General features: G+C 40.1%; 1 protein-coding gene across 1 annotated transcript in view; it reads right to left on the minus strand.

The window, feature by feature from the left end:
• Positions 1-12,022, minus strand: part of brip1 (BRCA1 interacting helicase 1) — a 101,012-nt gene that overhangs the window by 86,127 nt on the left and 2,863 nt on the right. Inside the window, exons 2-5 of the mRNA XM_061718696.1 lie at positions 8,731-8,842; positions 6,347-6,568; positions 1,596-1,741; positions 1,220-1,357 (exon numbers count right to left, since the gene is read on the minus strand). Coding sequence (XP_061574680.1) covers positions 1,220-1,357; positions 1,596-1,741; positions 6,347-6,568; positions 8,731-8,842 — 618 coding nt within the window. The remainder of the gene's footprint in view (positions 1-1,219; positions 1,358-1,595; positions 1,742-6,346; positions 6,569-8,730; positions 8,843-12,022) is intronic.

Raw genomic sequence — 12,022 nt, forward strand, 5'->3', positions numbered from 1 at the left:
GCACTGCTTTCCTCACCTGAGCCGCCTGACCATTTGTCAGAAGATACTGGTATCGGTATGGGGGGCCGATACTGCTCTCATATACTCGTACTTGCAAAAATTCTTTGATACCACGCACCGATACCGCTTCATTGTTGTTGTAGTTACTGATTAGTGACTCTAGGGGGAGATGTTGAGCTGCAGTCAGCGTGGTAATGAGAAGAGAGTGATACCCATGAGTGAGACTGGCAGCGCCGTTTCAGGCAAGATAGAGACAATTAATGCAATTAATAATCCTGAAAACCCCCCCCCCCCGTGAAAGAGAGTTTGCGCCGTCTTCTTTCCCAGAAATGTTACCCAACACAAGATGCTCTGGCTTTTATCTTGGCTTTGGTTTCAAATGTCTGTAGGAACCGGTTACAGCGGAGAAGTAGGAAGAAAATATTTGTGTTTGTTATGATATGCAGGGAGATAAACTGTTATTTACATTCAGTTGAGTTTTCTTTGTTCAAATATTTCTAGCCAGTGATCTGGAAAATTAGATTTTTTTTTTATTTCCAAGTGAGAGAGCAAGAAGACTGCAGTTCTGGAGAAAATTCTAAGTTATTTATACTAATTCATGATAAACACATGGTCCAATTTCCAGAAGATAAACAAAATTATTTTGTTAGCTGTGAATTGTAGCAGAGAGAAAATGTGAAGCAATCTAAATGAGAAATGGTGAGAACTTGATCCAAGTAGACTGAAAAGTCAAAGGTTGGATCACAATGTAGGTGTTGTAAAGTAACTTGCTAACATTTAAATAGTAAATACAGGACTGTCTCAGAAAATTTGAATATTGTGATAAAGTTCTTTATTTTCTGTAATGCAATTAAAAACATTCTGGATTCATTACAAATCAACTGAAATATTGCAAGCCTTTTATTATTTTAATATTGCTGATTATGGCTTACAGCTTAAGATTTAGATTCCCAGAATATTCGAATTTTTTGAGATAGGATATTTGAGTTTTCTTAAGCTGTAAGCCATGATCAGCAATATTAAAATAATAAAAGGCTTGCAATATTTCAGCTGATTTGTAATGAATCCAGAATGTATGACATTTTTGCATTACAGAAAATAAAAGGACTTTATCACAATATTCTAATTTTCTGAGACAGTCCTGTAGGTGGACAACAATGCAGCCAGGTGTCAGTGGAGCCATATTCCCGGGGTAATGTCCTGCCTAAAATGTACTTACGCAGTATGATGAGGACAGACCGGCCTTCTGGCTGTTCATAGCTGGGATCCAGCTCGGAGGAACCGAAGGTTCTACGTCCAGCTCGTCTTCATCGTCTATGAAAATGACTCCTTTCTGTGGACGCTGCCTCTTGTGGCTCTGAGGAGAGCAGAGAGTATAAGAAAACATGCACATAACTAGACATGAACAAGTCAATGTGGCAGCTGAATGGACATGAATGGAGCTGAGGGAAGAAAACGAAGGCACACTGCTGCTTCTGATGTTATGGAATAACCAGATTATGAATAAGCAGCTGTGCCCACATGACTGTGAACCTCTAATGCTGATCATCAAATGTGCAAATGTACGCCGATGCACACCAAACATGTGTAAATACCTGGTACTCTGCACTGCGAAGACGTTTCCTGTCTGGCTGAAAGTCGTCTTCTTCCTGGCAGTCGGAGCTGAGACAAGCCTGGACCTTCTCAGACAAACGGGAGGACAGAGATCTCCTCTGGGCTGGAGACTCCTCTGCTAAAGGCACTGAAACACAACAACAAATAGAAGAGAAATTACCTTGTGGGAGGCCCTCAGCAGAATTAAACTCTTTTGCAAATGCACTCACGATACGGTACGATACACGATATTGAGGTCACAATTACGATATTATAGCAGTATTTTTTTATTTTTTTTTTTAAAACCTTGAATGAGGAACATATGACTGGAAAAAATTGTCTTTTATTTGAAAGACACAATATACAAAACAATACTGTGTATTACAGTTTGTAATGCTTTACAATTATTAGTTATCATTATTAGAGGTGTAACGATACACTAATGTAACGATACGGTACGATACACGATATTGAGGTCACGATAACGATACGATATTATAGCAGTATTTTTTTAACAACCTTGAATGAGGAACATATGACTGGAAAAAATGGTCTTTTATTTGAAAGATTCAAAATTCAAAATTCAAACTAAAGCTGACTCAATACAGCAATTCAAGTACTAGTAGCTGTAACGTTTACAGTGGAACTTGTCCGGACATGTTTAGTGTTTAAATGATAAATCAGGCTGGAGCAGCTCCGCTGATAGGAACATTCTTTTTTACCAAATGTACAAATCACCGCGTTCTTGTTGATAGTCCCATCTTCTTTCTTTTTATACATAAACCTGCCGTTCAAAGGCCCCAGCAAAGATTTGCTGAGTCTCCCCTGAGTCGTCCAGGTCTGTCACTGCTTTGTTAGTTTGACCAGCAGCAGGAGGGAAGTGACCTGCCAAGTGAACTACGGCTCCCTCAATGGGACACATTTAAAATACTCACGCATTTTTCCACTCATAATTAATTGAGTTAATTTTCATAACGCGTTAATTAGCAGTGTTGTATTGGAACTGTTATAACCTTCATTTGCAGTAGCATTTTAAGGCCTGTAGGGGGCATAGTTCATTATTTATCTGTTTTGGGATTTTCCCATAGTGAGTTAAATGAAGTGAGATAACCGGAAGTGTTTTCTTCTTCTGCTCCACAATGATAAACGCAGATCACATGTTTGTTTTAATCCTCAAAGTGGCAATATAAGTGAGCACATTTGTCATTGTTAGAGTGCAAGTGTAAACTGTTCCGTTTGACACTTTATATAGTTATGTGTTAATATAACGGTCGAGATCCGTTCGCGGACGCTGCTCTGCCGTAGATCTATGAATTCTAGATCAGCCATGTCTGTTATTAACTGACATCGTTTTTGTATCGGCCGTTAATTTGTATTTTCTGTACTTTGTGTTTCAGTTTCACAATTTGTGACATTAAACTTGTCCGACCACAACTTTGTCTGTTCCTTGGAGGTCGTAGTGTCATGAAGAGTTAAGCTGGCTGAGAATCCCAGTATATGACAACAGTCACACTGGATGGAACAGTACAAGTGTAATTAATTCATCTAATTAACGCGCTAAACTGACAGTCCTAATTTTTATTATTGATAGGTAAGTTTGCTTGATTTATAAGAATTGAAGAAAGGATGCATGTTACTGTCCCCATGCAGGCTGAGGCCGCATTGAAATCTGTTTCAACTGACACCCACTAGGAATAGAGATGCACCGATCAGGATTCTGAGGGGCGATCACCGATCTCCAAAACCAGTATCGGCCGATCCCGATTTTGCAGATCACCGATCACAGGGTGAGATCCATAAATTCGTCAATATTGTTGTCTCATGTACACAACACTGAAATTGTATTATTAGGTATAAAAATTAGGAGATTAAGTGTAAACTCGGCTTACAAAGAGTAAGTGTAGCTTAGTAGCTTCAGCTTTCCTGTGGTAATAATTATGTACAACATGTGACCAACACAGACAACAGCAGACATGTCACTCTCTAAAAGTTGTTACAAGTTGCAAACTATAAACCTTAGTTTTCCTGTGGAAAGAGGATTTAAATCTTAAAATAAAAATGTATTATGAATTATTAAGCTTTGTGAAAGCTTTAGCGGTAGCATCCGCCGCGTGTGAGGAAACTCTTGTGAGTGAAACAAAACTCTTCACACTAGAACTCCAGATGACTCCTGAAGCGACTGACACGACTGCCGTGCTGCGTGAGGCTTTGGATGTGACTGTATATAGTTTGGTTAAACTCCGACAGGATTTCATCAGTGAAATATTTACGACGCGGCAGGGCAACGTGTTTAAACCCGATGTCTGCTACATCAGAAAGCGTCTGATGAGAAAAGCATATGAATTCATTACCTTACGATGTAGTTCTTTATTTTTCTTCCTGTCGTTTATAAGTCTCTGTTACAGATGTTACAGCTGAGTTAGTGCTGTTATTGCGCGCTCCTTTTTTTCTCTCCCTTTTTTCAGCTGCAGCCAACTTTGAAAACTCAATATACTCCGTGTGAAGAACTTTCAAAAGTCTTATCAGCTTCGTTGTGTTGAAATTCTTTTAACATTCCTCCTCGTGGTATCTCCTTTGGACAAACTTTGCAAACTGCAAATTTGTTGTCCTATTCAGACATTGTAAAACTCCCGCACCGGCGAGGCCGACGCCTCCTCAGGACCACTCGGTCTGAGATGCGGGAACGCCCGCGCGGGCGGCGGTTTGTTGTTGTAAACGTCATCAAATCGGCCGCTCTGAACTATTATTTTCCGATCTCCGATCAAAACCGATAGGGCCATTATCGGCTCGATCAGGGGCCGATCGATCGGTGCATCTCTAACTAGGAATGGGTGATATTTTGCCGTTCACGATAAACCGTCAAAAAAATTCCCCACGGTAAGAAATTGTCATCTCGCGGTACAAACGATAAATTCCCGTTGATATGTTTTTGTGTAAAGGCTGATTTATGGTTCTGCGTTAAATCGACGCAGAGCCTACGGCGTAACCTACGGCGACTCGTACCGTACGCCGTAGGCTCTGCGTCGATTCAACACAGAACCATAAATCAGCCTTAACAAACATGGTGGAAGGCGGATCTGAGAGCGAGGAGCTCGTTGTTAAACGAGGCTCCAGCTCTGTTATCTGGAACTGGTTTGGATTTAAAAAGAGTGACGAGGAGCAAACATCAGTGTTTCCCCTAGAATTTTTTTCAGGCCCGGTGGTACCCACCGAAAAAATCCTAAACAGACGAGGTGCGTGGGACGGCATATTGGACATGTAGCAATATAACAAAGTTTTACATTAAAAATCATTGTAGGCCTATATTGCTGAATGATATCACTTCAATGAAATAATAAGATTTAATCTAACCTAACCAATCCATCTTTTCTATATATTTCAGAGGGATCTCTATGAAAACCCTCTGGGATGGTCCTCTTTTAACGGCTGCTTGTGCTGACGGCATATGTGACAAAACATCCCTATTCACAATTGAGATTATATCAGTTATAAATAATTTAAACATTGTAGAAGATTTTTTTTCCCTACGCTGTTGGTGTACCGCAGAACCATAAATCAGCCTAGACCAGGGGTCGGCAACCCTTGGCTCTAGAGCCGCATGCGGCTCTTTAGCGCCGTCCTAGTAGCTCCTGGAGCTTTAAAAAAAATGTTTGACCTTTTTTTTTCTTTTTTTTTTCCTTTTCTTTCTCTTTTCTTCCTTTTTAATCTCAACATTTTTCTCGAAATTTTGACTATTTCCTCGACATTTCGATTTCTTTCTTGACATTTCAACCTTTTTCTCAAGATTTTGACTTTATTCTCAAAGTGCATAATGAAAAAAAAAAAAATCTTCCCCCAGTTATAACTAATATAGCTACATGCAGCATATGTTGCCTTCATTCTAAGGCTGATACAAGACTTTTCATTTTTTGCGGCTCCAGACATAATTGATTTTTGTATTTTTGGTCCAATATGGCTCTTTGAACATTTTGGGTTGCCGACCCCTGGCCTAGACGCTCATACATGGCTGGCGCTAGGACCCCGCGGATGCCTGGTGTGTCGTCGAGCTGTTTTTTCCTTCATGGTTCCCTGCAGCGTCTCATGCAAACACAAACACACGGACCTGCAGAAACATTTCTTTATATCATGTTGTCTATCGCCCGCAATATTTTTTCTTTTTTTTTTGGCTAGCTACAAACTCTATACATCCCATAATATATAATAATATGCCCGCGCTCTCAGCAGCGTTACTAGGCAACGAAGCAGGTTGACTCCCGTTGCAGAACAGCGCTGCGCAGAGGCTCCTAAACGTAAATGATCATTGATTTTTTTTTTTTTTTTTAGGCCTGGCGGGGGGTGTCGTTGGCCTGGCGGCCCCGCCAGGCCTATATAATGGTAGGGGAAACACTGGCAAACATCATCCATTATGTGCAGAGTCTGCAAAAAACAGTGAGTGCAAAGGATGGCAATACAAGTAATTTATTATATATTTTACATTATATATTATTATATATAACATATTATTATAACAGCTGCTGCTGAGGTCTCCACCAGAGTGGTGTAATAATTGGTGTAGTTTAGTAGCATTTACTATTCTTTTAGAGCAGTGTTTTGGGGGCTCCAAAGACTGAATGTGGTGATAGATTTATGGTTACAAAGGTGGAGTTGAATTGGTATTTTATTTATCGTCATTTTTATCGTCATCGGGATAAATGCCAGAAATTATCGTGATACATTTTTTAGTCCATACCACCCATCCCTAACCCCCACTCACGGTGTTCTGGTGCTCGGGCCGGCGGCCGGGTCGTTCCGTTGCAGGGGGACACCGTGAGGTCCACGACAGCAGGCTGGGCTGCAGCTGGACCTCGGGCGCTGCTGGGTTGGTTGTGGCACACACAGCAACACGGGGCGGGGGAACCCGCCGCCTTACAGTCCCCGGAAACTTTAGCAGGCTGACTCTTCTCCTCCATGAAACCGCCTCCTTCATGAAGTTTAGCTGAAACGATGAAAGAACCGTTTACCACTGACTGCGTTTCCATGCATCAATAACCCTTTTAAAACCCGAATATTGGCAATAACCTGAATTTGCACGGCCATGTAAACACCAATAACCTCTTTGAATAACCCGAATTTGCTCATATTCGGGTTTTTAAAAACCCCAATATGACCCCTGGGTTACTCCTTTTAAAACCTTGGGTCATGTAAACGCCAAACAGAATATCCCCATCAAACGGAACAGGAATTTGTTTTCTGCACATGCTCTGTTCACAAGGAATCCTGGTCTTTTGAGTCCAGGAAGTTCTTATAAACACGGAGAAACACAAGACCAGGAGGAGACTAATCACTTCATAAATGTAATGAAGGATATGAACATTTCTGCATTTGTAGACGGTAGAAAGTACCGGGATAGTGAGATTTAAAAGAAGGAGAGAGAAAAGTTGTGCGAAGCAGCATTTGTTTTGAATTTGGATACAGGAAGAAGAAGCAGAAATGACGGGAATTGCGTCGCTGGTTTGATCCAGATATCCTGAATGATTAATTACCATGTAAACGGAATATTCTGAATGTTTCAGTAGCCGGAATATTAGCAATAACCCCAATTTTGACTGCATGTAAATGTAGTCAGTGAAAACAACATGCAGACAGACACATGGTGAACAGAAGAGAAACTATCACTGATGTTGAAAGGAGAAAACAAGAATTATGATGAGAGTGCAAATACCAAGCATCTGAAGTGATTTTGAAGAAATGGTCTAGTTAAAACTCACTTAAAAAAAAAAACACACTTTAAAAAAAATCTTAAGTTGTTGTAGCTTATAACAGTCTGTCCTAACTGCACGCGAGCGTCCGACTATGGCCTCGCACTGCGTTACATCGGATGCTCTCTGTCCACACTGAAAGCGTTATGGGCCCCCACGTTATTTTGATTGACAGCTGAAATTCACCTTTTACTCACCGCACTACCCGTCCGTGTGCTCCTAAAGTGGCAGCACCTCGCGACGCGCTGATGGGCTGGGAGACTATCGAAGCAAGCGTGACTCCCATTGGTCAGTCTCTCGCTAAGCAGAGACTGGCTATCACATTAAGGTAAATGAAAAAGACACAAGCTTTAGATAATAAGTTGTGAAACTTCCAGCTCCCTGTCCATCTCCCTCCAGCAGCTGCCACTTTATTGAGGTTTTTGTAGTGAAATGAGGAGGAATCATAGAGATAACTTCTCATTTCAACTAACTCGGGGTCGGCAACCCGCGGCCCTAGAGCCGCATGCGGCTCTTTAGCGCTGCCCTAGTGGCTCCTGGAGCTTTTTCAAAAATTTTTTTTTCATTTTTTCTGCTTTTTTTTTCATTTTTTTTCCTCTTCTTTTCCTCTTTTTTCTGCTTTTTTTTCTTTTTTCCTTTTTTCTTCTTTTTTTATTCCTTTTTAATCTCGACATTTTGACTTTTTTCCCCAAATTTTGACTTTTTTCCCAACATTTTGACTTTTTTCCCGAGATTGTACTTCAACATTAATGTCGACTTTTTTCTCGAAATTTTGACTTTTTCTCGACATTTCAACTTTTTTCTCAAGATTGTACTTCAACATTAATCTTGACATTTCGACTTTTTTCTCGAAATTTCAACTTTTTTCTCGAAGTCCATAATGAAAAAAAAAAATCTTCCCCCAGTTACAGCTAATATAGAAACATGCAGCATGTGTTGCCTTCATTCTAAGGCTGATACAAGACTTCATTTTTTGCGGCTCCAGATATATTCGTTTTTTGTGTTTTTGGTCCAATACGGCTCTTTCAACATTTTGGGTTGCCGACCCCTGGTCTAACTGGATCAGCCGTTTCCCATCCAAGACCGTTTCCTACAGCGCTTTCAACCGGCTTTCAACGTGAGCAACAAGAAGAAAAACAGAAGCAGGGCGACAAATGTTCAGCTCAAAACGGCGCGGCGCGGCGCGGCGCATCGCGCACAGCGTTGCGTCGCTGCAGCCAGTTAGGACAGTCCAATAGAAAATAAAGCAATGGAATTGATTTTGTCGCTGACACTTGCTCGCGTCGCATGCCGTTAGGACAGGCTGTAAGAATGAGAAAATAAGATGTAATAATATTTGTCTGTCTTCAGCAGTCAAGTAATGCAGATGAATAGGAGTGAGCTACTTTTCCAGTCTTACCAGCCTGAGCGCGTTGCCAGCCCAGAGCAGAGCACAGCAAGGCCAGGCTCTTCCCACTGCCCGTGGGACTCTCCAGCAAACAGTGCTGCCCGTAGTTCAACCCCCGGACGATCTGAACACACAAGCACACTTTAACGTTACCATTTTACAGCAGACCTGCAACATAACTGACATAACTCAAATCAATTGAGTCAAGTAGCAAACAAGTCATCCTATAATCAGAATCATGTTTATTTGGCCAAGTCAGGTCAAACAAGACATGGAATTTCTGTCAGCACGTTGCGATATGTTAAACCGGCCGAGTTATATGTGCAGCTTTATCATACGTAGAGTCTGCTAGCTTTAGGCTAAAACAGAATATACCTTTATTATTGTAAATATTGGTGAAAATACGTTCTTTTGCTGACGCAACATATTTGCAAATAAAGAAGTTGAACGTGAACTTGTTCATTCTGCAGATCACGAACTGGAATTTGAACTGTTCACATTATGTGAGTTTCAGCTTCACTGTTTAGGTCCAATTATTACGGAATAAATTTCACCAGCGGGTGGCGCACATTTAAAATACTCCACTGAGATGACGACTTCACACTACATTACCCACAATGCAGTGCACACTAGCATAGCAACGGGCCCTAGATCCATGGCAACGGAGGCCCGAGCCCGGTGCATCTTTACATGACCAGTGAAGAGAGAGATGATGCAGATGCAGATGATGATCCGCTTATCATTATCTGTTGGACTTTTACACATCGTCTCCCAAAGAGTCCGACCGTAAAAATCTCAAATTATGTAAACTATGTCCACCTGCGCTGAGAAAACAAGTCTGAACGTCTGCCTCGTCAACTTCACATTTGAAACATCATGTGGAGTTAAAGCATCCGTCCAGTGTGAGAAAATATCTGCAAGTCCTTGACAATCAAAAAAAGTGATCAGGAAAGAGCAAGAAGACCCAACAGCCCCAAACAACCCCAGTCACTGCTGCTCCTTCAGGGCTGATTTACCTAAATAAAAAGTTGCAGTTTTCTGAGTCTAACAGTAGACCAATAAGTTTATTACCTATTTTAAGTAAAATAATGGAGAGAATTGTGTTTGAACAAATTCAGTTTTATTTTTCAAAGAATAATTTATTTACTGATTTCCAGCACGCATACAGGGAAAAATACTCCACAGCAACAGCCTTAACTCAGATGGTGGACGACTGGTATAATAATCTCAAACAAAAGAAAATTATTGGAGCTATTTTTCTCGATTTTTCTGCAGCGTTTGATATACTTGATCATGAGTTAATATTAGAAAAACTAAAACGTTATGGTTTTTCTTCTTCTGCATTGTTAACAATTAATAGTCATTTGAGCGAGAGACAGCAATTGGTTTATTTTAATGGAAGTGAATCAAATATAATGTATGTTAAACATGGAGTACCTCAAGGAAGTTGCCTTGGGCCTCTTTTATTTTCTATTTTTACTAATGATTTCCCCTTGGTATTAAATAAAGCACACATGGCATTGTATGCGGATGATAGTACAATTTATTTATCAGAAGAAACAATTAGTGATTTAAATACAAATTTAAGAGAGGAAATTAAATTAGTTATGGATTGGATTAATAGCAATAAACTTATTTTGAATGTGTCGAAGACCACTGGGATGATTGTTGGAACAAACCACACATTGCGTTCGAATCCAAGGCTTGATCTTACCATTAATAATGAAACAATCAAACAAGTTAATGAAGTTAAATTGTTGGGGATTATTATTGATAATACATTAACATGGGACAAACACATACAGAGAATAGTAACAAAAATTGGAAATATTTTATCAATGGTCAGGAGATGCAAAAAATATCTTACGCCACAAACCACTAATCAAGTAATTCAAGCCTTGGTTTTGTCACATCTGAATTATTGTACTGTTGTCTGGTCAAACACATCATTGGGAAATGTAAGAAAGCTGCAACTGGCTCAGAATAAAGCAGCACGTGTTGCTCTTTCATGTGGAAGAAGGACAAATGTTGCTAAAATGCATGACAGTCTCTGCTGGCTAGATATAAGAAATAGATTTATGTACTTGTTGATGGTTTTTATAAGAAATGTTATTATTACAAAAATGCCAAGACTTTTGTATGGAAAATGAACCTTCGACTCAGAAACTCATAACTATTCAACAAGACATTGCTTTACCTTACCAAAATCGAACACATCTGCTGGCTAGGCATGGGACGATATGAAAATTTCATATCACGATATTAGTGGACAAAAATATCACGATTACGATATTATCACGATATTAGCGGGTCGCATATAAAATTCTTAAAATGCAAGGAAAAAGACTAACCGTGGATCCACTGGTTCCTTCAGAACATTTATTCTCAAATCATTCTCAACACAGTGACACTTGAGGTAGAGAACAGTGTACTGTAAATGTTATGCATTACAAAGTGTAAACTATAGTACCGGTACCGGTACTTATTTGAACTTTCTTTTTTTGTAAGAAAATACTTCCCTGAGAGTCGAAAGAAATAAGTGACAAAGTAGAGCCAAATGCACACTGATTGTATTACTCTCTGAAACTTTAACAGTGGCTGGCTGCCAGTGGCTGGCTGCTCTGCCTGCTCATCAACAATAACACACTTCGGGGGATTCTTCACTTCCGCCCGGTGTGGGTACCAGATTGTATCGGGCTGCAATATTTTCCCCGGAAGTGTGCATTTTTTCCCCGCGACGGTATTTTAGTCAGAAGCAGCAGATCATAGTGGAGGTAAAAGGGAGAAGAAACATATACAAGGAATTATCAGAATTATCAGTGATCTTACTGACATAGGCTAAAAATAAATATTAGAGTTAAAATATTTATTAGGGACTATTTTCATTAGACAATTGGAGATTCATCAGTGAGCTGAGAACAATAATAGCCTACTATATACAGTATAGGGGAAACAATCTTTTGCTTGCTGCATAGCAGTAAGCAGTTAAATATTTTGATCTAAATAGACATTTTAAATTATCGATTTGCTTTATTACATTTATTAATCATCAGTTTTCACAAGACGGAACGTCATCACGTACGGGGAGCCGGGAAAAAAAAGCAGGTGGGAAAAAAAAGCACCGACACCGGCGCTCCGCCTCTACAGCTGGCTCCGTATCCGGTCTGGGCCGGATATGCAACCGGGCGAGTGAATTGACACTTTCTTCCAAAAAAAAAAAAAAAGTACCCCACGATAACGTTATCGCGATTTACGATAATATCGTATATCGCCCCATGCCTACTGCTGGCACAGTAATATACAG

This window comes from Cololabis saira, chromosome 4 (assembly GCF_033807715.1).
Source record: "Cololabis saira isolate AMF1-May2022 chromosome 4, fColSai1.1, whole genome shotgun sequence".
NCBI classification, from domain to species: domain Eukaryota; kingdom Metazoa; phylum Chordata; class Actinopteri; order Beloniformes; family Belonidae; genus Cololabis; species Cololabis saira.